Source organism: Brienomyrus brachyistius, chromosome 12 (genome assembly GCF_023856365.1).
Source record: "Brienomyrus brachyistius isolate T26 chromosome 12, BBRACH_0.4, whole genome shotgun sequence".
Lineage (NCBI taxonomy): Eukaryota > Metazoa > Chordata > Actinopteri > Osteoglossiformes > Mormyridae > Brienomyrus > Brienomyrus brachyistius.
The window spans coordinates 9,583,432-9,610,717 of record NC_064544.1 but is presented as its reverse complement, the minus strand read 5'-3'; the positions used below and the strand labels follow the sequence as shown (position 1 = coordinate 9,610,717).

Sequence of the window (27,286 nt, the reverse complement as noted above, 5' to 3'; positions counted from 1 at the left end):
CAGGGCAGGGCTACATGTGCGAAGTGATGCTAGCCCATCACAATGCATACACACGAACACACAGTGGGCAATTTTAGAAACAATAGTTCTCCTAAATGGATGCCCTTTGAGGAGGAAAAAAATCGGTGCACTCAGAGGAGCATGTGAACTCATTCAAACCGCCAAAACCTAAAAGAAGTGTCAATGCTTTGTTCTGTTTATAAATGGTTGTTGTAAAGGTAATATCATGGCATAAATATGTGACAAATGCCTACTTTTCAAGCTACCCACACTTAAAATGTAAGCAAGGGACCATCTTCTTTAACATTTAAATATTTCTAATAGTCTCGATCGACATGTTGGTCTTCTTTTTAAAGATCGCACGTGTGAGTACGTTTTGACCACAGCACAAATACGACGACTTCTACTTAAATATAATGAACGTGTTTACGTCCCTTTTACTTCCCAAAATGGTAGCTGAATGCAACGTCAAGAGACGCCGTCGCTCAAACGTACTGAACGGCGGCCTCGCGCTGGAGCGATTTGCACTGGCACGTAAATTGGCGCAGCTGGAACGCGCTTGTCGCTCGAGGAAGGCAGACAGGCGCGGCTCGGAGCTGCACGGAAAAGCTCTAGACATCGCAGGACTCGCACGCTGAGCTGGGGCGGCCGCGGGACGAAACACGAGCTGCCGGTGACGTCATCCATCCCTGCGAACGCGGCCGTGTGCTGGAATGTGAGGGGGACCTGCGCGTGCCGGAGCAAACTCTCGAGGGGGAAAAACTTTGGAAACATTTCGACTCGCAAGTTTCCAGCTTTCGTTTTAATCTCTCGAAGGACTGGCGGTGAGTCTAGCGAGGGGGCGAAAGGGGGGAATTCGGACTTTCCGATCTAGCGTCAGCGGCAGAGGGCAGAGAGGAAAAAGTTGTTGAAAAACTGTTTCAAACATGGAGGGGATGGTTGCTTTCTGAAAAGGGGAGAGGCGCTGTCCAGGGCTGATTCCGCACGGCGCAAAGCTCGTATTTCAGCACGGAGATCAGGACCACGGCTAACACACATAAGGCTACACGCTCGCCCGAAGTAGAGGTATGAAGGCAGTAAACCGTTTTTTTTCCGGGTTAATCGTCGGATTTGTGCACGCTGAGGATTTAATAAAAACACAGGCGCTGTCCGCTGAAGTCGAACATTGCTCAAAGCGTGTCTTGTCTTCTGTTTCCGGAAAGGGGATGTTTACTTTGTAAGTTTTCTAGCTAGCTTTCCAGCTTCGCGAGGGCCTTGGACAGCGATTTTTTTCCCACCCTCCGACTTTATGCACGACCAGTACTAGTAGTAAATACATAATTTTGACTTTACTGGGCACCTTATTACGAGTATTGGCATGTTAATTGAACTACTGAAGTCTCGAGGGCAACTTTTTCCAGTTGTGAAAAAGTTTTCACTGGCGTTAAAGCACGACGTGTGAACTTTTAAGAAGTTGTGAAGTGCAGAAGTCAGTTTAAACTGATTTTTATTTTTTATTTTTACCGAGCCTACACTCCGAAAACGCTGACTTTCTTGCATAAATGTTAGCTTGCTGGTTACCACGAAAGCTTGGTGACCGAGACCATTACGGTTTGTGGAGTCAGAGCATAAGTCGGAGTTATTTATCGATATTGAACGATAGGTAGCCGCTTAATGTGTTTTGCACTTCATAGACAAGCATGCAGCGGGTGCCATCACTTTGTAAGGGTGCCCTACTCCTCAACAGCGACGTCCCAGTAAACATCGAGTTGCTGGAGTGTCGGTAGTGCTGTGGCTGTAAAATGGCCGAACACAAATTTTTCATGCATGTAGCTGGCTAACCCACTAGGCCCATGTTCACTCGGTTTGCAGCTGGAAGGGGGTGCTGCGCCTTTTATCATACATTTCACCTGGGTTAAGTATATATGTATATGTTTTTTTTTCTGTCATGTTATATTATTGACACGGCTTGACAAACTATTTTCCTGGGATCAGCCAGTAGTTGAAAACTTGGTGGCTGGGGCACGGTTGAGAAAAGATTTAAAACTTTCTTAATTGTTTCTGCTCATAGTTTAGTTCTTGGGGGAAAATAGCATCGACCCTGTTCAGGAAATCAGTGATATACTCTCTCTCTCTCTCTCTCTCTCTCTCTCTCTCTCTCTTTCTCTCTCTCATGCTATATTCGATCAAAATTTTAAATCGAAATTTATTCGAAGTTGGTGTACTCCTTTAACATCAGCTTGACCGTCATTGTGTCTAAAATCAATGTAACGTTTTTCGTGAATTATAAACATTGCCTAACCAGTTTGACTTCAAACGATTTAAGAAATAAAGAAACGATGCTACCTCCATTTTAAACTCTGTTGCATTAAAAAGTGTTGTGATAATATAAAAATAATATAATTATATTATCTTTGCAGTAACACCCTTTCTGCAGTCAAATGGACGATCTTTGACCCTTATAGATTCAACATTCATTCTTATTTTCACATGATTGTCTTTCTGTACCTTAAATATCAGTAGACTTATTGCAACATGGAAAATAAATGGCGCTTGTAACTGTTTTGTTAATTCCTGTTTTGTATAAATGGAAGATGGGCTGTTAATAGTAACTCCAGCTTCCACTAATTACTGTTGAAGCAGCAGTCTAGTTATATGCTTGAAACTTTGATTCAGCATATTTTGTATATAAGGAAAACCCTTAACATGAAAACCTTATCACATCCCTTTTCCTCCTACTGCGTACAGAAAGAGAGAGACTGAAGTATGGTAACTTGTTGATGCATTTGGTCACATGACTGGGATATTACTGACATTCCTTATGCACCAATAACTAGACACAGGCCTTCTCTGTAAATGGTTGTGAGGTCATCTGTGCTAGCCTTTGTCCTACGAATACCTGCTCCCTCCCCCAGTATTCATGTCATTTTCAGATGTTGAGGCGCAGGATGAGAAACAATTATTCCAATATCTTTAAAATCGCAGAAAGGTGACATTTTTGAGGTTTTATGTCGCTTTAGTGTGAGTGTGGTATGGACAGCTGTTACATGAGATGTGGGGGTGGGACTTTAAAAGCAGTAGTTAAATGAAGCGCCCACCCACCCCGTTGTAGTAGAACATACTGCCAAACGAAGTTCCATTTAAATGTTGTCCATCAGGCAGAAACTGTCTGTGTTTACTGGTCCTATTAATATTAAAATGTTATTTTTGATGGAGAATTAGGGAAACCCAATGCACAGCTCTAGGTAAATGTCGCACTATTTCTACAGCATCTATATCTGTCTGTCTTTTTAAAGTCTTGCACAAACACTATTTCATTTCATTGTGTGTATTGACTTGACTTGAGAAGGACTGCAAGTTGAATAATGAAATGCTTCATGAATTTTGTTATGGTATAGCCTGAATGCTAATGGTGTAATTGTAGGCTGTATATTTTTATTAATGTGTGAGCTGGATTGATACGGATTTTGCCTCGGGGGTAATTTGGATGACATCCTTTACTCATGGTCGCTCTTTCTTTGTAGATCCAGCATGGCTGCCCAGCCTGTTTATCCCATTGGAGTGGGCATGTTTACCCCTGTGGTGTCTGTGCCCATGGCAGGTGAGGGCCAGGGAGTGACGGATATGGCTGCTCCGCAGCTGGTCATGCTGGCCAACGTAGCCCTCACTTCCGAGGGCACCAATTGTGAGAGCCTCATGGAAGAGAAACAGATGGTGGAGCTGAAGACGGTGGGCAGCGGCAGCTACTCCGATAGCGAGGATGAGGCGCTGACGCGATTCGGCGGCTTCGATGGCCAGGCCGAGGCGCCCGTGGTCGTGTACGACGAGGCCCAGTCGGATCCACCATGCCAGACCGCCACGGAGCCAGTGCCAGAGGAGACGAGAAACGATCAGGAGGGGGTGGAGGAACCGGAGCAGGATCAGTCTCCGGCAGGAGCAGGCAAGCGCAAGCGCATACAACGGCCTGTGGAGCCACCTAAGAAGAAGAAGCCATTTCACTGCAAGCCCTGTCAGTATCAGGCGGAGTGCGAGGAGGATTTCGTCCATCACATCCGTAGGCATAGTGCCAAGAAGCTAATTGTGGTTAATGGGGCGGAGGCTGAGGCTGAGGGGGCGGCCAAGGACTCGGCATCCAGTGCCGAGGGAGGGGAAGGGCTGGTGTACACGAAGGGAGTGATTCGTTGTGAACGCTGCGGCTATAACACGAACCGCTATGACCACTATGTGGCCCACCTCAAACATCACACTAAGGAGGGGGACAGCCAGAGGGTTTATAAATGTACCATCTGCACGTACACCACCATCAGTCAGTACCACTGGAAGAAGCACCTGCGCAACCACTTCCCCAGCAAGCTGTACACTTGTGCACAGTGCTGCTACTTCTCTGATCGCAAGAACAACTACGTGCAGCACATCCGCACTCACACAGGTAGGCATGCCGCCCCATGTGTCAAGCTGCGCGGACGACGACACAGACTTTCTGGGTGCACCAGAAACCATCATTGTGTCTTCCTGTGGCTCTAACATGCTTGTTCTGTGGCAGGGGAGCGTCCATTCCGGTGCCCATACTGCAAGTATTCAAGCTCCCAGAAAACACACTTGACGCGGCACATGAGAACGCACTCGGGTGAGTCTAGGCCCTGACGCCTTTGCCAGCCAGAGGGTTGAGAAGTATTTCAACAAGTCTCCATGCTGTGTTTTGAAAGACAAATGAAAAATAAAACTAATATTATCATTCTGTTGTACTCAATGCATTCGGTGGAGCAGTTGGTTTTGGATTAGCAAAAACGGTAAATTGGTATGTATCGTTTGTTTGTCCCAGTGTGTGGTAATCAGTGGTGTTTGTGTCCCTATCATTGCATGATATTTTCCTTAATAATTATACTTGTACTTTTAGAAAAAGGTATATATTATATTTTTTAAAAACAATTGTTTATTTTTGTACAGGTGAGAGGCCTTTTAAGTGTGAGACCTGTAGCTATCTAGCTGCCAACCAGCACGAGGTGACTCGCCACGCCAGGCAGGTCCACAACGGCCCCAAACCTCTCAGTTGCCCCCATTGCCAGTACAAGACGGCGGATCGCAGCAATTACAAGAAGCACGTAGAGCTCCACGTCAACCCTCGGCAATTCCTCTGCCCCGTCTGCAGTTACGCTGCCTCCAAGAAGTGCAACTTGCAGTACCACATCAAGTCCCGGCACCCAGACTGCTCTGAGATCACCATGGATGTATCCAAAGTGAAGTTGCGTGTCAAGAAACCTGATTCCAATTCCACTTACTACAATGTGGACGGGAACACCCAGTATGTGTTGACAGGAATCAAAGAAAGGAAAGGGCAGGTGGAGAAAAAATCCGTCAAACAAGCAAATGCTACTGCAGATGAACAGCAGAACCTGACCCCGATGAACCTTTCTATGCGGAAATCTACTAGACCAGCTTCAGCACCTGCTGCCGAGAAAGAGCGCAAGGACAAGACCTCCAAGAAAGGGGAGCAGAACTCCGAGAAAGCTGGCACAGGAAAAGCAGAGAAGGGCTTGGCAGAGGAGAAGGGGATGGAGAAGCAGAAAGCAGAAAAATGTGAACGACGGGAGAGAAGTGGTGGAAGAACAAGAATGGAGAAGGCTGATTGTGATGGGAAACAAGCTGAGAGTGGCTTGGAAAAAGTGGAAAAGAAAAAAGAAGCCAAGAAGACCACCAAAGCTTCCCGGCTCTCGGATGGTACAGTGGTCAAGATGCCAAACAAAAGGGGAAGGAAATCTGTAAAGTTGGCAACAGGTTCAGAAGAGAAGGATAAGATGGAGAAGGTAGAGAAGAAGAAAGAGAAAGCTGAAAAGGAAAGGATGGAGAAGGAGAGGACTGAAAAGGCCAGAGTGGAGAAGGAGAGGGTTGAAAAGAAGAGGGCGGAGAAGGAGAGGGTGGAGAAGGAGAGAGCAGAAAAGGAGAGGGTGGAGAAGGAGAGAGCAGAAAAGGAGAGGTTGGAGAAGGAGAGGGCCGAAAAGGAGAGGGCCGAGAAGGAGAGGGCCGAAAAGGAGAAGGAGAGGGTGGAGAAGGAGAGGGCCGAAAAGGAGAAGGCCGAGAGGGAGAGGGTGGAGAAAGAGAGGACAGAGAGGGAGAAACTGGAGAGGGAGCAGGCTGAGAGGAAGAAACTGGAGAAAGAGAGGGCCGAGAAGGAGAGGGTGGAGAAAGAGCAGGTTGAAAAGGAGAAGCTGGAGAAGGAACAGGCTGAAAGGGAGAGGGTGGAGAAAGAGCGGACCGAGAGGGAGAAGGTGGAGTTAAAGAACAAAAACACAATGAAGTCTGACAAAAGTGCTTGCCAGAGTTCACCTAAAGTGATGAAGGATGTAGAGGACAAAGATCAAGGAAGGGATTTTGAGTGTTGGGAACTTCCAAGAAAATGTGAAAACAGGGAAGTGACAAATACTTACGGTAAGAGAAAGGCAGAAGAATTGGAGCAGTCTTCACACTGCCAAGAGGCTTCTGAGCCCTCAGTCTCCAGGAAAAGCAGAAGGAAGAAAGCTGAGGACATGCCCCTTCAGGCTTCCAGCATCTTGCGTAGTAAGCGGAAGGCACTGCAAACTTGCCAGGCCACCAAGGGCAAAGACACACCAGCTAAGGGGCTTGACCTGCCTGTTGTAATTCAGCTGCAGACAAAAACCAAAAAGGTACAAAGCAAGAAGAAGCAGACCCTGAGCTTGGTAGAGCCAAGCAAGGTTGACAAGAACATTGTGGAGCAAGTGCTGGAGGGGGAGAATCCCACAGTTGAGACTACTGCAGCAGCCATGGAGGCCGAACACCAAGTGCTCATTCAGACACCTAGGGAGACCACTGCAAAGAAGGACCAACGCAATGTCGAGGCTCTCCTTGGTCTTCTTGGGAATCCTGTAGATGGCGTAAATGATGAAGAAAGGACTGAGATGGAGCATGGACGGGTGAGCAGTGCACCAAAGGAGGTTCCTGAGGCAAGGGCAAAAGCCTTGGAGTCCCAGAAGGGAGAGCAAAGTCAGCCAAGTTCTACTCTGGAGCTTCCTCGGACGGGTCACAAGCCCGCCGAAACCGAGGAAGATGAGGGTATACACAGCCACGATGGCAGTGACATCAGTGATAACGTCTCTGAGGGCAGCGACGACTCCGGCCTCAGCGGCTCGGGAAAGCTTGCAGGACCAGAGACCCCCACGGAGGAGGTGCCCCCCGTCCCCACACCCACAGCACTCCCGAGTCACACCTGCATTTTTTGCGACCGCACGTTCCCCATGGAGGTGGAGTACCGGAGGCATTTAAATCGGCACCTGGTGAACGTGTATTACCTGGAGAGTGCTGCCTCTGAGGAGCAGTGAGCGTCCACTAGGGTCTTTGATTGAATGGCCTGATATTTCTATTTAATTTTCCTTCGTCATACTGTATACTTTATATAGCAGCTACGAGCAAGGTTTATACTGCTTTACTATTAAGTCTTTCTATAAATACATGAACTGTCTTTTCTGCATATCAAGTGTTCAGCCTTCAGCAGCTATAAAACAAATGACATTTTTTGCAGTTATTTAATACTGATTCATTTTCATAATGCCTTACTGTAACCATCAAAAACTGAGACGTTAGCTTTATGGCGTGTGTCTGCACTGGATATAACTTCTTTATGTGTAGGTCGGATCACAGATAAACAGTACTAGTTGTCTTCTGTCATCACTGGAACCAGCTTAATTTCACTTTGGCCTTCATGTCCATAGCATTAGATGACGTGTCAAGTCTGTAACTGATCAAGTGTGTCTGTAGAGAGGCAATCTGATGGTAATTAAGAATTCTGTGTGGGAACCACTCTCATTCGGGCCTACTGATTGAGCTAAAGGGTACATAAATGATGGTGAGACCTCTGAGAGCTGGATTGTGCTGGAGGGAGAACAGCGATTGCATGTTGCTGTTTTTTGTTTGTGTACTGGAAACCAAGTGGCGAAGGAATCTGGAATTTTGACAATGAGTTCTAACAAGAACCCTGTTACGTTTTTATATGGAGTAAGTAAAGAGTGCCCCACAACCCCCAGCTCATGAGCCTCCCCCCATTTATCACTCTGTCTGCGGGCCACAATGACAGAGTGCATTGTGAGTAGACGCGTGACGCTTCTAAATGAGGAGTCAAAGATGGCCCCTTTTGCCACCCCCGTGGTGAGACGAGATTGGGCGGACCCAGGTGGTCCAAAGCCAGCAGGGTTGAGAAGAATGGGCCTCTGGATTCTTTTGTGATGGATTCTTCAGTGGAGCGTTCTGTGTCTGGTGAGTCAACATGAGGGGGCGGAGCAACGCACGCTCAATTGACAGCCAGTAAAGAGGCATTGTTCCTCCATCCTTTCGGTGAGCACTTTGCAGCCAATGCAACTGCATTTGTTTCTTTTGTTTAAAGGCCTGCCTTACTGTTGTATTGGTTCACTGTAGAACATGTTGACTCCATATGGTGGCGCACATATTTTCAAGTTCTGTTGATTCGATCGTACAGGAAGGTAAAGCCTGGTGGCCTTTTGATGTTACAAATGTGCAGCTAGAGGATGGAGTCGTTGCTCCATAATTATTCTCTGTGAATGAGTTTGTGAAGAGGTGTCTGGGGCGTGTCGGACGTAGCTTACCCCCCCAAAACACAAATCATTAGAAATTATTTCTTAGACTGTATGGTGAAAACGCATCTCCATGGAGGTGAATGCCAGGCAGAACTCTCAGCACTTTCACTTCCAGATGGGAGGCCAAGGAACGAACTGTCAAGCTCGGCATTGGGAAGGATTCGTGAAGTCATCAGCCAAGCAGTCATGCAGAGTGTAAACCCTGGCCACTGGTGTTTGAAAGCATCGGTTTCCGGCAATATTCATCCCCTTAAGTTTTGCGTTAACTACGCAACTGTAGAATTATGTGTACATAAAGAATTCAAAGCTTCATTTCTTGTATGAAAAGTTAGTAATAGTTGTTTTTTTTTTTTTTAAATTTTGCTACCTTTGTCCAAAGATTTTTTTACGTTGAGCACACTTTTTTTATTGCATGCTACACTTGTTGCTTTTTTTTGGTGCTTTTGACAATCATTCTATGGTTTTTCATTTTTAAACCTCTCCTCCTATCATTTCTATTAAATAGCAACGAGACACTGAGTGATGAGACAGTATTTTAAAGAAACACCCTTTTGTTGAAAGTAATCCTTTACAGAGCTCCTTTTTGGCTGGTGGGTGACTTGCGAGTGCTTGAACCATTCCTTGATGTGAAGTTGAAGCATTGCTTTGCTTCGACCAAGGTCAAATGCCTGTCTTCTTAACCTGTAATAGCCCTAAATGTGATTTTTTTTTTTATTTTTTTTTTGCCTTTGACCCCAGTTTTAGGGAAAGAAATGTAATCAAATGAGCATTCTGTTAGATATTCTTTGAGAGGTCATTGCAGGATTTACACCATTAAATCAGTATGCTCTCACCATTGCGAATGCAGGTTGTTTTGATGTTGGCGTAAACTCTCTTCTTTTTTTTTTTTTTGAGTCAGTTAGTTGGGACATACCATCCTGACCTCTCCCCCCACATTGAACATGAAAATGGATTTCAGTTCGTGGAGTCCTGATGTGATTCACTGATCTCGTCTCTCGGTACAAAACAAATCCCCCAGCATGCACCCACACGCGTGTTTCTGATGGTTCTGTGCAATAGTGTCTCGGTTATGATACCAAAGTAAGAAGTGAAAGAACGTAAGGACTGCTGACCATTGGATCTGTCCATGGACTGTACGCAGCAATGGTGTTCTTGGCCTCATGTACCTTGATCCCATTGAAAATGCACTCTTGGTTAGATTTCTTTGTAATGTAAATGTCATCCCCTCTTTTATCTTTGTGTAAATGGGAAATGTTTGCTTATCTATATTATGTACACATTTGCGTTAGTGACTGTAGACCATTTTCATTTTATCACACAAGCACTGTTAACAATTTAACTATGTAATCATGTCTTTTTGCCATTTTGTCTAACACAATCATATCCCATTTCTTGTATGTGATAGTAAATATAACAAGTTACACTGATGTACGGTTTAAGCATTTAAGGCTGCTGTGAATGACGGAAGAATTGTTTCCACATAATTGGTCTGACATATTGTGTTCAAGAAAGGGATGCAGAGTGGCTCTTTGATTATGCTAGGTTGTTATAAACTTAGGTTTTTCCGCGTATAAATTAGGTTTATCTTCCTTTTTTTCTCAAGCCAAGATTATGATTGACAAACAAAACAGATATTCTTACTATAAAATGCAGTCTCAAAAAAAATAAAACGTTTTGGCTTAAAAAAAAAAATGTTACATTCTTGACCATTTCAAAAAGTGAAGTGAGCATTAATTTTGGTATCAGTACAGAGTTCTTCCAGGTATACATTCCATATAAAATGTCCATTCCTATGGCCACATACAGTTAAACAGTGAACAACGTCAGGAGTAGTAATGTTAACCCACCCCATTTAAAGTAACAGCCACATGTATTTCATTTCCGGTACATGAACTACAATGCATGGCGAAATAACCATCTGAGATGTTCCACATTCGTAACCATACCACCCAGTGATGGACTGGTGTCCCATCCAGGATATCCCAATGCCTTGTACTCTGTGCCTTTTGGGATAAACTTCAGGCTTCCCGTGACCTTGTACTACAGAGGCAGATATAGAATACGGATGGATGGAAAACACCATCATTGAAAGACCCAGTTATATTCTAAGATGTTACATGAACAAGTAAGAAATCACATCCCCTACAACTGCAGAAGGTTGTGTGTCTCAATGTCTAAAAACTCCTGGATGAAGAAAGGTCTTAATTTTTCCGATCAGGCATTTTATTCTGCGACATCTTCTACAGCCCAGTCCACTATAGCAGCTACTTCTTTCTAAACTTCAAACGCTCCGCCCCTTCTGCTGATAGGCTGTTGTCCACCAGGGGTCGGGGCTTCTTGGGTTTGTAGGCAGGGGTCTTGCGGATGCGCTCCCCCTTAACGTTAACAATGTGGGGGAGTAGTGGGGGTGCCCTCAAAGACAGTCCAACCCCTTCCGGTGCATGAACCCGGACGTGGAGCCGGGCACCATCCTGGCCTGTCACAGCCACCCAACCTGATGGAGAGAGAGAGATATATACATCTTTAATGTGGGGACACTGATAATGAGCAACATTGCCAAGACTCCGCGCTAACATCTTTCCTTTGGTAATGTGGTTATTGTTAATGATTGGCTGTGACGATATGGCCTCATCTCTCCTTCCACTGAGAGTGAAGCTCGTTTTTCCATGTTATACTCCAGCTTTTCCGATTGGATGGTTACCTGCAGAGGAGACCTTGATGTCAGCTGTGGCCTCCTGATTGCCCCGCCCTCTCATCTCAAAGTCATGTGGAATGAGTAGTGGAAACTCCTTCATCCGTTCCTCTCCTCCAGTTGGTACCTGGTCAGAACATATAAGCAATAACGAAGAAATATGTAAACAATCCATCCATCCATTTTCCAAACCGCTTATCCTACTGGGTCGTGGGGGGTCCGGAGCCTATCCCGGGAGCAATGGGCAAAAGGCAGGGAACGACCTAGGATGGGGGGCCAGCCCATCACAGGGCACACTCACACGCCATTCACTCACACATGCACACCTACGGGCAATTTAGCAACTCCAATTAGCCTCAGCATGTTTTTGGACTGTGGGGGGAAACCGGAGTACCCGGAGGAAACCCCACGACGACATGGAGAGAACATGCAAACTTCACACGCGTGTAACCAAGGCGGAGACTCAAACCCGGGTCCCAGAGGGGTGAGGCAACAGTGCTAACCACTGCACCACCTTGCCGCCCCGTAAACTGAATCATGAATAGCAAATAGGTTTCACCACCGTGATTTTCGAATTATAACATTCTCATACAAAAAACACCTCTTTCCAAAAAAGCTCCCTGCATATAAGAAATCCAGTCCTTAATTACATCCATTGTTGGCCACACAAAGTGTCCCACTGTCACAAATGCTGTGCAAAGCGAAGTAAATCCCTTCAGGCTATGCTGTAGTCCAACAGCAATACATGGCATTAAATCTCCCTTTGGTGCTCCTGGAAGAGTAATAACCTGAGGGAATCTCACCCGACACTGGTTTTTATTTGCATGATACAGCCAGGAAGGCCAGCTCAATGTGACCGAGGATAATTTGCATGGTTACTATACAGTCCATGCAGGTGTGCACAAAGGTTTGCGCGAAAAACATTTGCTTTCGCTTTCACTGCATTACTTCCTCCCGTTATGCCACCTGTATGATAAACACAAGGTACCTCAACACTATATGTTCTACTCTGGTCTGGTCTCAGAAATTTTCCTTGCAAAGTATTATCTTACCATGAGCAGTGTTTTCCCAGCGTGCTTGTGATAGATGTCGTCTGCTTTCTCCAAACTAGTGATGTGAACTGGGATCAGATTGGAAACAATGACAGAGAACCAGCAGGATGTTTCCCCCTAAAAAAGGGGGACACCCACGTAAATACCAAATACAGTAAAACCTCGGATTGCGAGCATACTCCATTCCAGAAACGTGCTCGTAATCCAAAGCGCTCGTATATCAAAAGTGAATTTTCCCATTAGAAATAATGGAAACTCAGATGATTCATTCATACGTGAAACAAAAATACATAAAACAAATTAACCTGCACTTTATCTTTGAAAAGAATCGTGGATGGTGTGAGGAGGACGGGGGTGCGGCACACACTGTGAGAATCACTGCTTTAGAGAGACTCAAAATGTCTTGAAGCCCTACAGTGTACCGACCTCTAGATAATCGATTCGCGCCAGTGCTCCCAGAAACAGCACCATGCCAGGTTTCAAGACAAAGGTCCTTGGCACAATAGCATGAGTGGGCACTACCATCTTCAGCTCCTGTTCATTTAGCAAGCTGAGAATCTGGATGGCAAAAGAAGAAAGCCAAGTGTTAAAAAGGATTCATAACCAAACACCACATTGTATTTAAAACCAAAAGGAACCAACATCACAAAACAGCATCTAAAGAGCACTGGCAACGTCATATGACAGCCTGCGTACTTTGTAAATCTAACACAATTCAGAAATTACATGCTTTAACCATGGGAGACAAAACTCATTACTATACAATCATACTCTGACTATTCCATCAGACTGAAGTGCTAATATTCGGCTTATACTGCTGTGCAAAGGCAAAATCAAAGTAACTACATATTGATAGAATTATGGCCAAAATTGGGTCTTTTAGGCCCTGTTTTACCTCATAAAATATTCTAGTTCAACTATGTTCGGTTTTGAAGAAAACATTTACCTGCCTACTACACATACAGGTGGACGGTCAAAAAACTATAAAGCCCTCTTTCTCAGTTTCAGTGGCAGTGTAGCTACTGTTTTGTTTTTGCCTTTGTGGGACTATAGAACACTTCTGTTAAGACATTTCTATTCAACCAACAAGACGACCAAGCCACTTAGCTATGCTATGATCCTAAGGTTTCCATTTACCTAACCATTATGGCTTATGGTGTCCTGTTCAGGGGACTTACATCACACTCTTTCATGATGCCTGGTGTGTCATACAGCCAATGGGCATCTTTCAGCTCGTTGTGGGTGAACTCCACTGGGTCACAGGATTTTGGCCGGATCGCCTTCCCCTCAAAGTCCCCTTCGGCTCCTCCACAGCTGAGTTCCTCAGGATCAAATTCCACAATGCCAGCACGTCGCCGCTTCTCCGCATCTTGCCGGAAGGTTCTGCCCACGTGGCCTGACGCGACATTTTCAAATGGAGCGTAAGGGAGCTGAAAAGCAGCGATGTGACTACTGCGTTTCAAGAACTAAGACGCACCCCAATGTTCTTAATTGATTTACACTTTACAGTGAGAAACTCTCGGAATTCATACGTTGGCATGACATACACCCAAACAATTGGCTGGATCGTGAAATAATTCATAATAATTTTATTTGCTACTCACTGTCAAAACTGATCACACCTGACAGGAGTATGAGCGATAAAAATGTGTCTTTCATTCATTTATTCATTCATTGACTCATTGATTTGCCCTCACCTATTAAATACCCTTGCTTGCCAAACTGCTGCAGTCTCTGCATCTCCTGCAGACTCAGCACCGCCTCCCCTGTGGTCGCGCAGCTCATCAGCCTCTCATGCCGTCTGAACATGCGGTACGGAGTGGGATTTATGATGGGAAACTTCAACAGGTTCAATGTTGTTCCTGCACAAGAAAGAATTTTTCAGTTAATGTCACTCTTCAATAAACAAATAAATAAATAAAAACAAAGTCCTAAGAGGCTGCTGTTACCATTTGTACTTCTTTTTTCAACAGTTTAGTGTCAACTGATTAACAATTAAATTCTGCTAAGTATTTTTGACAGAAACAAAGTGACTGAAGTAATTCTATGTCCGTTTGATGGTAGAAACGGAATAACTGCATGACACATCTTTTTAGCGGCGCACCTGCTGAAATCATAACTTATTGCAGAAAACCTCATCTTTTTCAGGGCAAACCTCGTCGACGACACTCACCCGGCCAAGGAGATATCGTGGCTTTGTGAATCACATCCGACCCCTTAGATTTGCAGTAGTCAGAGTCCAGCAACGTGTTGAACAGCGTAGACTTCCCAGCGTTGGCAGTCCCCACCAAATAAACATCCCCTTTATACTTCCAAGATGACTGAAGGCTTGATATGAGATTCTCAACACCATAGCCTGTTTTGGCACTTATGAGATGGACATCTTTTATGCTGTTGCCAGGGGAAATGCCGAAGTCTGTGCAATACTGCAAAAGCTGAGCCTTGATTCGTTTTAAGTAGTTATCAGAGTCCCCCGGCAGCAAGTCAATTTTATTTCCTAGCACCACGATGTGTTTTCTTTCCCCTACCAAATCAATCAGATCCGGTATAATAGAATCCGGGACATCCAGTAGATCCACAATCAACAATACTAAAGCCTTCTCATTTCGTATACGGCTAACAATATTGCGATACTCCTCCTTTTCCATTTGCACACTTAATGCCTTTTGGTGATGCACCAGTAAGAAACAGCGCTGACAAATCGCTTTGTCCAGTGTATTTTCCTCGGATAAACGTTTGTATTTTTCGCTGGGCAGATAACCAGGTAAATCTGGGACCGTGCAGTGCATCACAGCACCGCACCCAGAGCAGCATGTACTACTTACGGGTACCTCTGGATCTGGTGTGCCGTACACTCGGTGCTTGCTGGTGTTGGTCCTTGTTGACTTTACATGAGAGTAACCAGCATCATGAAACTCAATGTCTGCATCTTCTCTAATCACGTCCTTAATTGACTGCAACTGTAGTTCCAGTGCCCTATGACTCACCTCGGTACTGGTTATCTTTCGCACCTTTTTATCAATGGTCATCGCAGTGTCCACTTGCACAGATGTCTCCAAAGGAAGCTCGAGTTCTCTGGGTACTTCTGGTTCCGAGTAGTCCAGAAAAACGAATTCTTCCTCAGTTTCTGGTTCTACGGACGTGTATTTCTTTGACTTTCTGTTATTCTTCGTACCTTTGTCAGGTGTACCACGTACTCCTGGGTCAGCATAGTAGAATCTGTGGTTTATTGTCCATGGAGCATTAGATATCGTCAGGTGGAATGGATTTATTTTATATGTTAACGAAATGCCGGACTCACTTTGAAACTTATTCGACGTGATCCCGTTAGGTAGTCGGAGACACGACATGGATAGGTGTCGTGAGCATTTGCAATTTAAAAATTGTTTCAAAGTAACTTGAACGAATCTTTGCATTGTGACAAACAGCAATATGATACGTAACAATAAATATGAAGTTCGTCACACAAATAGCGCATAACATTGAATATTCACGTTTCACGTGTGGAAAACTCAGCAAGTGACCCACGAGCTTCGCTGTCACTACATAACCGGAAATTACGTATATATATTGCCTTATTTTGAGCTTTTTACGTGTAATAAAACACATTTCTATAAAACCCGCTATAAATTGACAATACACCGAATTAAGAGCTAATTAAAATTCATAAGAAAATAGTAACTTTTATTTAGATTTAGAACCAGTCATTATTTACAAACACGCGAGTGCCGGATGTGACGTATGACATACAGCGACCATCGATATTTTAGCATTTGATTTTGCTGTTGCCGCTGTTAACTGCGCAAGGGGAAGAGTATAATAAAAGACAAGAGAGTGTGAGAAAGGCATATAATTTAAGCACGTTAGCGTTGTCTCTGAAGGAAAGTCTTTTTCCATAAACATGTATGATCAAGATGAGGGTAAGTGTTAATGTATTGTTTTTGTTAGCACTCTAGCTAAGTCGCCGTTAACATGGCGCCAGGATAGTTTTCAGGTTTCAGGTTAGCCTATTTCAGTCATCGTGGTCTTGCATTTGTGTCATGTTATATCCTTAATTTTATGTTTTACTTAACTGCAAGCTTATCCTTTCACATGGATTGTTGAACGACAATGGAACCGTTATTCTCATATAAGTCTTCCTATCTCCGAGCATCACTCTGTCGGTAATACTAAGTTGTTTGCTGAAATTTAAAATAGTTAAATAATTATTCGTACCAAAAATTACCAAATGCACATGTCGCAGAAAAAAAACAGCCAACAGCATGAACACATCCTGTTAAATGTTGCTTATATGTGTGATGACGTGCTGAAACCTTCGTTAATTTGGATATCTGAACGAAAGCTGCCTGTACAACTTAAAGTAAAGAATCCGTGAAAACACGACGCAATATTGTAAAATGCACCGAGGAACTTTTCATCCAGGTTTCATGTGCATTATATAAGCAGTAATTTTGTAACAAATGTATTCTTTAGATATCCAGTATGACGAAGACGATGATGAAATTACCCCCGATCTGTGGCAGGAAGCCTGTTGGATTGTCATCAGGTGATGGCACCTCCTTTGTCTGCAGAATAACACTTTTTATTGTACAGCTTTAATTACCTGGAGTTATCATTGCTAATTATTGTATTGTATTTCTATGATTGAAAATATTTTCATCTAGGGGGCAAAATTCTTGTGTATCTGTTTTTAGGTGATTGTACAAATGGGAAACTTCCAGTGTATGCAATGTTTCTCATTACCATAGTCTTGTGTTTTCAAAAGTGCTGAGATTTCATACGTGCTATTGTATGCAAAAAGCAACTTTGTAGTTTTCGCTGATGCCGCCACCAACGACGCGTCCCCTGTCCCACAGCTCTTACTTTGATGAGAAGGGCCTCGTGCGACAGCAGCTGGACTCCTTTGACGAGTTCATTCAGATGTCGGTGCAGAGGATCGTGGAGGACGCGCCGCCCATCGACCTGCAGGCGGAGGCGCAGCACACATCTGGGGAGGTGGAGGAGCCGGTGAGTACGGAAGAGCAGCATGACTTCTGCTGTGTTCGCATATACAGACGAAATGGTGACTTAGCTTCCTTTCCTTTTGTTGTTTCTCCGCAGCCAAGATATCTGCTTAAGTTTGAACAGATTTACCTTTCTAAACCCACACACTGGGAGAGAGATGGAGCGCCATCGCCCATGATGCCCAATGAGGCCAGACTGCGGAATCTCACGTAAGTTTACGTAGTGGCGTGCCACGTTTTCTGGCCTTTCTGTGTCAGTAGTATTTATGGTGATGGATGCTTTCAAAATCCTTAGTTTCTTCCTTCCTTTGTGTATATTGGCACAACTTGCAGCAGCACACTCCAACTCATTTGACAAATACTATTGGTAGTTAAGTTTTATTTGGCTATACAGACGCACCTCTGCTTAGGGACTATCAGCTTACGAACTTTCAAACGTACGAACAAAGAGGACTGTCCAGATTGTGTTCACTGGGCTCCCGTTTCCTGTCCGCAACATCAGGTTTTTTTTCCGGACTTCTGGCTGCTACTCCTGCCGCGCCTCAGTGTAGCATGCGTACTCCCACCATCCTAGTTCTTTGTACCTGCATATACCTTTAAGATGATGTTGAATAACGGCTTCCGAACATTTCAAGTTACGAATGGCCGTTCAGAACGTAACTCGTTCATAAGTAGAGATTCCCAATATTGTGCAGCCCTAATTTATAATAACTTTTTTTTTGTGTCCTGCTTGACTTTTCTCCTATGCCCATAAGCCCACGGGGGGACTTGCCAATTGAACAATCTTCATGAACACTCGTGCACACAGGTACTCCGCCCCCCTCTACGTGGACATCACCAAAACCATCATAAAGGAGGGGGAGGAGCAGCTGCACACGCAGCACCAGAAAACCTTCATTGGAAAGATTCCCATCATGCTTCGCTCCACGTACTGCCTGCTGAGCGGCCTGACAGACCGCGATCTCTGTGAGCTGAACGAATGTCCACTGGATCCTGGAGGCTACTTCATCATCAACGGCTCTGAGAAGGTAGCTTACCGGAATTCTAAGTTGCAGGTGCTTTACCAGGGATGCACAGTGGGGATCATTAAGCCCCCCCTGAGTTTTGGGTTAACGTTATGGAGCAGTTATGATGAAATTACTGACAAGAAAACTTTCAGCCAAATCAGCCTAATTGTTGAAAAGAAGACAAAAGCTGACTTTTAAAAATAGTTTGGACCAGGTCTTCTGTGCAGGGTTCCGGGTCCCAGGCGGACCCACATGTTTTTGTTCACAGGTGAAGATCCACCTGTATGTCCCACATGCAAAACTGCTTTAACTGTTAAACGTCTTTTATTGTATCGTCAGTTTTGGCAAATTCAAGCCATGTTTTTTTTTTTGCTTGGTTTGTTTAAAATCAAAAGCTAATCTTATGTATCTCCTTTAGAATTTTTTTACTTTAATATTGTACAGTTATTTATGAGGTTTGTATCTCTTATTATCCAGCCTTAGTTTCCGGCATGCCGTTAAAGGTCAACATAAAGCGATATGGAGCCGTTATATCCCTGGACAGTCTGTCTGCTTATCAGGCACATTGTATATTGGTGCTAATCACATCGTATTTTGCTTCTGTGTTTCTGTGCATATAGCTGTGCAGCATTATATGCTTTGCCTGTTTTCTTTATAGGTTCTCATTGCCCAAGAGAAGATGGCCACAAACACAGTGTATGTATTTGCCAAGAAGGACTCTAAGTACGCCTACACAGCGGAGTGCCGCTCCTGTCTGGAGAACTCTTCTCGCCCTACCAGCTCCATCTGGGTCAGCATGATGGCCCGCGGCGGCCAGGTGAGGCTTGGGGGCCCTGTTGAATGAGTGTGTTGGCTTCTGCAGGCAGGAACAGATCATTTGAGCTGTAGAGTTCTTGGGGCTCCATACCAGTGTTTCCAAATCCGGTCCTCAGGGACCCATAGACGGTCCACGTTTTCCCTCCCTCCCAGGTCTGTGCTAGTCTACCGGTCCCCGAGGACCGGATCGGGAAATACTGCTCTATAGAGATTTTGACCTGTATGTCTTATTCTGCCAGTAGGCATCTTCAGAGGGTAATTGCATGCCACAAACATTTTATTTCACCTTGCTCATGGATGGCTGCTGATTATTAGGAAATCATAACCTTTGAGTCTATCTATTTTATCAGTGTAACGGCTGTTCTTCCTGATACCCAGGGTGTGAAAAAGAGTGCCATTGGTCAGAGGATCGTCTCTACACTCCCCTACATCAGGCAGGAAGTTCCTATCATCATAGTCTTTCGTGCTCTGGGCTTTGTGTCTGACAGAGACATTCTGGAGCACATCATCTATGACTTTGATGATCCCGAGATGATGGAGATGGTATGTGTCTTCTCGGTGAAATCGTCAAGAACGTCAGCCGAGACGATGGTTCCTTTGCGTGGCAGCAGGGATGTTTCACATGCCCGTCCTCTCCATACCAGGTGAAGCCCTCCCTAGACGAGGCCTTCGTGATACAGGAGCAGAACGTGGCCCTGAACTTCATCGGGTCCAGAGGCGCCAAGCCCGGTGTCACCAAGGAGAAGAGAATTAAGTACGCCAAGGAGGTGCTGCAGAAAGAGGTGCTGCCCCACGTCGGCGTCAGCGACTTCTGCGAGACCAAGAAGGCCTACTTCTTAGGGTGAGCCGGATGCTGGCTGCTGCCTCCCTCCTGTATCAGGGTGCGAACAGGGTGTTTCTGCAGGAGGAGGATGTGATATCAGGAAATAATGCAAGTTCATATACTGCGGGGAGATTGATGAAGCTGTTGTCTTCTGCTGTTTAGTTACATGGTACACAGACTCCTATTGGCTGCACTGGGCCGGCGTGAGCTGGATGACAGAGATCACTACGGCAACAAGAGGCTGGATCTTGCTGGCCCCCTGCTCGCATTCCTGTTTCGCGGGTATTTGCTTGAAACAGTCTGCCTTGTCTCTGGATTAGATTGGCCTAGCACTTTCCGCTGATGGCGAAGTGTCACGATTAAACTGTAATTTATACATTTTCATTTCAGAATGTTTAAAAATCTACTAAAAGAAATCAGGATCTATGCCCAGAAGTTCATTGACAGAGGGAAAGATTTTAATCTGGAGCTGGCCATCAAGACGCGCATCATTTCTGACGGGCTGAAGTACTCCCTCGCTACCGGGAACTGGGGAGATGTCAAGAAGGCCCACCAGACGAGGGCTGGGGTGTCTCAGGTGATGCCACAGAGCTCTGTTGGGCTGCCAGTACTGTTTGTGCATTGCAGTGTACTTTTGTACATCAGTACTCCTGACTTTATTGTCTGCTCAAGCCCCACTAGTCAGCTGATCCTAACGTTGTGTCCAGCCCGACCTTCGAGTGCTCTGTCCTGAGCAAGAGGCTGTTATTTCGCTTGTGTGGAAATCCGTTCATAACCCAATTGCACCTCTATCGACTTAGAAATTTTATTTTCTTTACTTAAGAATATTGACCAATTGTCACCCAAAATGACAAGGTAATGAAAAGGTAATTTTACTGGGATGAAACGTCACCTCCTACTGGTCGGATGAAAATGCTATTTGAACACATTACGCTAAACGAAATGTGCAAACAGATTTAAGTACATAAATGACCACCAGACCTGCATGGTGACTGCTGGAAATATGTGGCTTGAGAAAGTCACATCAGTGTGTAATGATAATTAGTTGTAAATGTATTTACTGGTTTGTAGCTCAGTTCAGTGTGGCCTGTAATGAATGCCTGGTTGGCTGTGTCACCTTGCACTCCCTGGCAGAAAAGCCTGGAGTCGCCTATGCTTTTTAGAATAATTTTTCTCAAGTAAGTGTCTTGTAAAGGTGTTGAGTGGCGAGTACACTAGATCATTTTTGTTTAATTACCTTCCAGAAGACTGCGAATGTTTGTTTGCTTGTGGAAAAACTTCCATCTTGTCCAATCTCTCTCTATCTCTCTCTCCCTGTGAATCCGCAGGTGTTGAACCGGTTGACATTCGCCTCCACCCTGTCTCATCTGCGGAGAGTCAACTCCCCCATCGGCCGCGACGGCAAGCTGGCCAAGCCCAGACAGCTGCACAACACATTGTGGGGCATGGTGTGTCCCGCAGAGACCCCTGAGGTAGGCTAGGGGGCGCCAGAGTGGCAACCCTTACTACTGGCTCTCTAAAAGTTCTGTTTAGCGCTAACACTCATGATTTTTAATTCTCCCCCTCCGCTCCCTTCCTGCGTCCCCCACACACCAGGGTCATGCTGTGGGACTGGTGAAGAACCTGGCGCTCATGGCTTACATCTCGGTGGGCTCCCAGCCATCCCCCATCCTTGAGTTCTTGGAAGAGTGGAGCATGGAGAATCTGGAAGAAATCTCTCCAGCAGCCATTGCAGAGTGAGTATTGGCATGGCCAGCAGGGGGCAGCATCCTCAAATAGTACCAATACTTGCATATACAGTAACAGGAAGAATGAGTATAGTCAGAATAATGGAATATCTAATTCTTTTACTCTCTATTTAATGCTTTTGGTTTCAAGTTCTGCTTTTGAAGGCTACGAATGATCTTTTCTCCCCTAACAGTGCCACTAAGATCTTTGTGAATGGATGTTGGGTGGGCATTCACAAAGACCCTGAGCAGCTGATGAACACACTGAGGAAACTGAGGCGGCAGATGGACATCATTGTCTCAGAGGTAGAACAGTCATACTAAGTTGTCCTTCCCAGTTTGTCGTCTTGGAAATGCCCAAAATAAGTTAATGTAGAGGCAGCTGCAACCTTTTTGTGGATTAGAGGTTATCCTGTCTTGCTTTAAATTCACTGGCTTTGATTGCACTGCATTTACAAGGACGCAGTTTGTCCAGAGGGCTCTGGGCTCATCTCATTAAGTTCAGCTGCCTCCTTTCTTCTCGTTAATCATCCCAGGTATCGATGATCCGGGACATCCGGGAGAGGGAGATCCGGATCTACACGGACGCAGGAAGGATCTGCCGCCCGCTTCTCATCGTGGAGAAGCAGAAGCTGCTGCTGAAGAAGCGACACATCGACCAGCTGAAGGAAAGGGAGTACAACAACTACAGGTGTGCTGCCGCTGTGTGCCGAGGGAAGCCAGATGGCGCCGTTTGTCAGGCGTACTCCACAGGGCGGCACGTGTTGCTGTCAAAATGTCAACACGTCAGGGGTGAAATAAGCCAAAGTGAGATTTGCATCATGCAGAAATCTTTCTGCTATATGCCAAATTATGTTTTGGAAACTTGCATAATAACAGAATCATGTGTACTTGTATCCAGAGTGATTTGTATGTACTTGTGAAGTGTCTTGTTGATTTAGGCTTGGAAATATCAGGAGAGGTGAAAATGAAACAAAAATCTCTTCGTGCTGTAGCACTTTAATTGCTATACTTAAGCTGTTTGGCTGCTTGATGCTTTTAACACTTTTGCTAACGTGGGGACTGATTGACCCCTAACTGCAGCTGGCAGGATCTGGTAGCCAGCGGCGTGGTGGAGTACATTGACACGCTTGAAGAGGAGACGGTGATGCTGGCTATGACCCCGGATGACCTTCAGGAGAAGGGCGTGGCTTACTGCTCCACCTACACCCACTGCGAGATCCACCCCTCCATGATCCTGGGTGTTTGTGCCTCCATCATTCCTTTCCCTGATCACAATCAGGTAGTCGCCTGTAGTTCTTCGGGTTGTTTCCATGGCAACCACGTCCCAATTTGTATGTTCCAGCTGATTGTAAGGAAGAAGGAACATTGAAATGTATGCATTAATAGCTGCGTGAGGATAGGTTTACGAAAAAAAAAGTACGCTGATCGATTTTGTGTTTCTGTGAGAGTAATAACACTTCACACATTCAGACTGGACGTCGTACAGGTTCCAAGACCATGATCTGCTTGTTCTTGCCCTCATGTAGTCACCCAGGAACACGTACCAATCTGCCATGGGTAAGCAGGCCATGGGAGTCTACATCACTAACTTCCACGTACGCATGGACACCCTGGCACACGTACTATACTACCCACAGAAACCCCTGGTGACCACACGGTCCATGGAGTACCTGCGTTTCAGGGAGCTTCCAGCGGGTAAGGAATTGCCACCAGGAAGGGCTTAAAGTCCAGTGTTTTTGAGTGACTCAACATTTGTTATACAATGTGATGGTATGTCATTAAACGGAGCAGTGATTTGCCTTGTTTTCAGAGGTAGACTTTTGGCCAGAAACCCAGGTGTGAGACCATTTGAATTTTCAGTGCTGCTTCCACGTGTCTCAGAGACGACGTTTGAGATGTTTTGTTGACCTTTATAGGTATCAACTCTATTGTGGCGATTGCGTCGTATACTGGGTACAATCAAGAAGACTCTGTCATCATGAACCGCTCCGCTGTGGATCGTGGATTTTTCCGGTGAGTTCCCTGTGCTCGGGACAGGGGAGAGTGCATGTATAGTGTGTGCAGATTGTTTTTGTTCAGAGGTAAAGGCTCGATGACTTGTGCATGCCCCAAAGCAAACCGAGGGCACTATCTAAAAAACAGCAAGCATTTCACGAGGAATCATTTTGTCCATCAATACTGTTTAGGTCTGTGTTCTACCGATCCTACAAAGAACAGGAGTCCAAGAAGGGTTTCGATCAGGAAGAAGTGTTCGAGAAGCCTACACGTGAAACCTGCCAAGGTGAGCTCAACCAAGAACTAAAGGTCAGAAAGAATTTTCTGAAAGTGCATTTTCTAGGGTCGAAAGTACCCATTGGATTAGTCATTGAACTACTAAGTCTATTTAACACCAATGTGTTGTGAATCACAAAATAAATGCTGTAAAAATATGTAGTTGTACATTCTGCATCTTGCATTAAAATTAAGTTTCCAAGGTGACCGCACTGCAGATTACCTTGCAGGGAAATTTCGTCTATCCTAACGCACTCCTCTCATGTGCAGGCATGCGACATGCCATCTATGACAAGCTCGATGACGACGGCCTGATCGCGCCGGGCGTCCGCGTCTCCGGCGAGGACGTCATCATCGGCAAGACGGTGACGCTGCCGGAGAACGACGACGAGCTGGACAGCACCAACCGCCGCTACACCAAGCGGGACTGCAGCACCTTCCTGCGTACCAGCGAGACCGGGATCGTGGACCAGGTCATGGTCACACTCAACCAGGAAGGCTACAAGTTCTGCAAAATCCGGGTGAGTCCTGATGCCCGGGAGGAGGACCGTGTCCTGTGCGAGTTTCCGGAGTCACTGGAGACGAGCACGGCTTTGTGACCCTTTGCGTGCAGATGAGTTCTGTTTGGTTTTTATTTTCTTCCTCACGAGTAAGTTTTGTTCAAGTGGTTTTGATAAGAGGCAAATTGCATGTAACTTGCTGTGTGTAAAAAAAAAAAATAAAAAAAAAATGCTGCTTTCTACAGTAGGCTTTAGAAAATGCGTAATAGCACCATTGTTATTATCTGAGATACATCCATCCAAACTGAGAAAAGCGTTAAGCTGGGTCACAGGTGTGTGTTAGGTAGTGTTTCATTCCTCTGCACGGTATATCCTTTGGCTCTGAAAGGCAAAGACACCTTTGGTTCCAATCTGCAATTCCATACATTCCTAAACAAATCCCTACTTGTAGAAGCCATTTTTTGTAATTATTTTGGAACTGACATTCCTCTGCTTTTTTGTGATTTTAGAAACTGAGTGAAAAATGTGTGTGTAAAGAGGGGAAGAACGGGCTTTGCAATGGACTAAGAGGCAGACTGTGTGTGTGATTGTGTGATGAAAGGCAGAGGTTGCTGTCCTCTGTGGGGGGGGCAGAGCTGCCGTGGGCCCCCCACCTGTGGTCACATGTGCCTCATCCTTAGCTATGGATGCACACGGCAGCAGGTCAGCCAGTCATGTGGTCAGACAAACTGATGGATGATTGGCCATCGCTTCTACCGTCACTAGTATGCCTTCTGTGAACAGCAACCCCTATTATCTGGTCACTCAACTGTCCGTAAAATTTCTCCAGAGTTCTGCATGATGGAAGAGAGATGCTACCATGCGCAGGGCTAAGCTTGAGTAGTACTTTATGGAGCTGTGCCAACTTCTTATGGTGGTTATTTTTGCAGGTGCGGTCAGTTCGTATCCCTCAGATCGGAGACAAGTTTGCTAGTCGACACGGACAGAAGGGCACCTGTGGTATCCAGTACAGGCAAGAGGTAACTGGCCTTTTGAAAGCATGATGTTCCATGGGCTGTGAAAGTCCATAAAGTATGTATACATGAAGATAAAGAATACATGTTTGTATTGAAATGTATGCAGTTTATAGTGTGGATTTCAGGCTAGGCAAATTAAGAACAGCCTCTGATGGGGAAGGAAGTGGTTTAAAATGATCTTTTGAGTTTGCACTAGATCCTGACAGACTCCTTTGTTTCACTCTGTCCCCTCACTAGGATATGCCGTTCACGTGTGAGGGAATCACCCCCGACATCATCATCAACCCCCACGCCATCCCCTCTCGAATGACAGTCGGCCATTTGATCGAATGTCTGCAGGGCAAGGTGCCCATCTCCCGGCTGACGATTTAAACGATCTGCATGAAAATCAACGTTCCAATTTCCAGACTGTTTCTAGTGTTTCTGAACACGAGTCCCTTCCTCCTTGACCAGGTGTCGGCAAACAAGGGGGAGATCGGCGATGCCACGCCTTTCAATGACGCCGTTAACGTGCAGAAGGTTTCCAACCTGCTGTCTGAGTACGGCTATCACCTGAGGGGGAACGAGGCAAGCAGCTTCCCCCCTGTGTTTTCGAGTTGCATCTCTACCAGTGGTGGGTGCCTGTTGTCCTCACTTGAATATGTTGATCTCCCCCCCCCCCCCTCCGGACAGGTGCTTTACAACGGCTTCACGGGTCGCAAACTCACCTCTCAGATCTTCATTGGACCCACATACTACCAGCGCCTGAAGCACATGGTGGACGACAAGATTCACTCCCGTGCCCGCGGCCCGGTCCAGATCCTCAACAGGCAGCCCATGGAGGGTCGATCTCGGTGAGTCCCAGATCCTTGGGGACACAGTTATCCTCGTTTTAAGGAACGTGAACCGCCTTTTCCAGGGGCTCGTTATATAGTTCGGTTTGGCTCCAGTCTTTCTGAGCAAGTATCTTCTCATATTTTTTTAACGGCTGCTATACCACGTTGAAAACTTATTGCGCTTTCTCAGCTGTGCACAGTGTTGTCGGCAATCGTGCTACGTGTGTCGTTAAGGAGGGGTGCATCAACGCTACGGCCCTATCCTGGTGCTTCTACTGCAAACCTCTGACTGTTTTGCACACAGTGATGGCGGACTACGTTTTGGCGAGATGGAACGTGACTGTCAGATTGCTCATGGGGCCGCGCAGTTCCTCAGGGAGCGTCTGTTCGAGGCGTCCGACCCCTACCAGGTCCACGTGTGCAATCTCTGTGGCCTGATGGCCATCGCCAACACCCGGACGCACACCTACGAGTGCCGAGGCTGCCGCAACAAAACTCAGGTTGGCACCAAACGTCCAGCTTTACCTTCAGTCGGCATGACCCAGAATGCCCCTGGATGGGGCGTAGAGTAGTTTCGGTAAAGATGGCTTGGCTGGACGCCGATGTTGCTAACCGGGCTCCCCTGTTTTTCCAGATCTCTTTGGTTAGGATGCCTTACGCTTGCAAGCTGCTCTTCCAAGAGCTGATGTCCATGAGCATTGCACCGCGAATGATGACCACCTAGAGCACTCGCCGTTCCCAGGCTGTGGAAAATAAATGGCTGTAAAGGAGCTACAGCAGATATTGCTGTAAATAGCACAGCTCCGGTGGACTGACGATGGCATCCAGCAGCTACATGTTTTTCTTGTTCTCACCTGCGTTACTTTTCATGAAGGGGGAAAAAAGTGTTTGTCATTGTTGTAGAGAACAAGAAGAATCTTATTTTGTAATATGAGGGGCAAAGTAATAAAATTTCGTTTTTAAATTTGCTGTAAGTGTT

The 27,286-nt window shown here is 45.6% G+C and overlaps 3 protein-coding genes across 4 annotated transcripts; 2 read left to right on the top strand and 1 right to left on the bottom strand.

The window, feature by feature from the left end:
• Positions 1 to 508: 508 nt before the first annotated feature.
• rest (RE1-silencing transcription factor) lies at positions 509 to 9,473 on the top strand. 2 transcript variants are annotated; one of them, XM_048969803.1, is made up of 4 exons: positions 509 to 824; positions 3,504 to 4,408; positions 4,523 to 4,606; positions 4,927 to 9,473. In XM_048969803.1, exons 2-4 carry the CDS (start codon positions 3,511 to 3,513, stop codon positions 7,311 to 7,313), a joined length of 3,369 nt encoding a protein of 1,122 aa, XP_048825760.1. In that variant the 5' UTR covers positions 509 to 824; positions 3,504 to 3,510; the 3' UTR covers positions 7,314 to 9,473. The 2 variants fall into 2 exon arrangements, with proteins under 2 accessions (XP_048825760.1, XP_048825761.1); XM_048969804.1 differs by lacking the exon at positions 509 to 824 and adding an exon at positions 837 to 1,065.
• Positions 9,474 to 10,270: 797 nt separating this feature from the next.
• Positions 10,271 to 15,864, bottom strand: noa1 (nitric oxide associated 1). The gene is made up of 7 exons (XM_048969806.1): positions 14,500 to 15,864; positions 14,024 to 14,188; positions 13,505 to 13,722; positions 12,753 to 12,884; positions 12,327 to 12,443; positions 11,284 to 11,401; positions 10,271 to 11,076 (listed from the first exon to the last, which is right to left on the bottom strand). Exons 1-7 carry the CDS (start codon positions 15,740 to 15,742, stop codon positions 10,847 to 10,849), a joined length of 2,223 nt encoding a protein of 740 aa, XP_048825763.1. The 5' UTR covers positions 15,743 to 15,864; the 3' UTR covers positions 10,271 to 10,846.
• Positions 15,865 to 16,059: 195 nt separating this feature from the next.
• polr2b (RNA polymerase II subunit B) lies at positions 16,060 to 27,271 on the top strand. The gene is made up of 25 exons (XM_048970505.1): positions 16,060 to 16,246; positions 16,800 to 16,872; positions 17,183 to 17,333; positions 17,427 to 17,539; positions 18,138 to 18,357; positions 18,995 to 19,153; positions 19,531 to 19,695; positions 19,797 to 19,993; positions 20,138 to 20,257; positions 20,366 to 20,552; positions 21,304 to 21,447; positions 21,572 to 21,711; positions 21,897 to 22,008; positions 22,239 to 22,393; positions 22,786 to 22,984; positions 23,232 to 23,400; positions 23,622 to 23,718; positions 23,892 to 23,986; positions 24,247 to 24,497; positions 25,406 to 25,495; positions 25,730 to 25,837; positions 25,946 to 26,059; positions 26,165 to 26,325; positions 26,612 to 26,807; positions 26,942 to 27,271. Exons 1-25 carry the CDS (start codon positions 16,228 to 16,230, stop codon positions 27,029 to 27,031), a joined length of 3,525 nt encoding a protein of 1,174 aa, XP_048826462.1. The 5' UTR covers positions 16,060 to 16,227; the 3' UTR covers positions 27,032 to 27,271.
• Positions 27,272 to 27,286: the final 15 nt, after the last annotated feature.

Excerpts from the sequence above, each read along its gene's own strand:
- polr2b (XM_048970505.1), top strand. Across the intron at positions 16,873-17,182 it reads GCCTGTTGGATTGTCATCAG|CTCTTACTTTGATGAGAAGG; the intron begins GTGATGGCACCT and ends CCTGTCCCACAG. Across the intron at positions 25,838-25,945 it reads TCGAATGTCTGCAGGGCAAG|GTGTCGGCAAACAAGGGGGA; the intron begins GTGCCCATCTCC and ends CTCCTTGACCAG.
- noa1 (XM_048969806.1), bottom strand. The coding sequence starts at position 15,742 with ATGCAAAGATTCGTTCAAGTTACTTTGAAACAATTTTTAAATTGCAAA. Across the intron at positions 13,723-14,023 it reads CAAGCAAGGGTATTTAATAG|GCCACGTGGGCAGAACCTTC; the intron begins GTGAGGGCAAAT and ends ATGTCGCGTCAG. Across the intron at positions 11,077-11,283 it reads CATCAAGGTCTCCTCTGCAG|GTTGGGTGGCTGTGACAGGC; the intron begins GTAACCATCCAA and ends TCTCTCCATCAG.
- rest (XM_048969803.1), top strand. The coding sequence starts at position 3,511 with ATGGCTGCCCAGCCTGTTTATCCCATTGGAGTGGGCATGTTTACCCCT. Across the intron at positions 4,409-4,522 it reads GCACATCCGCACTCACACAG|GGGAGCGTCCATTCCGGTGC; the intron begins GTAGGCATGCCG and ends GTTCTGTGGCAG. Across the intron at positions 4,607-4,926 it reads GCACATGAGAACGCACTCGG|GTGAGAGGCCTTTTAAGTGT; the intron begins GTGAGTCTAGGC and ends ATTTTTGTACAG.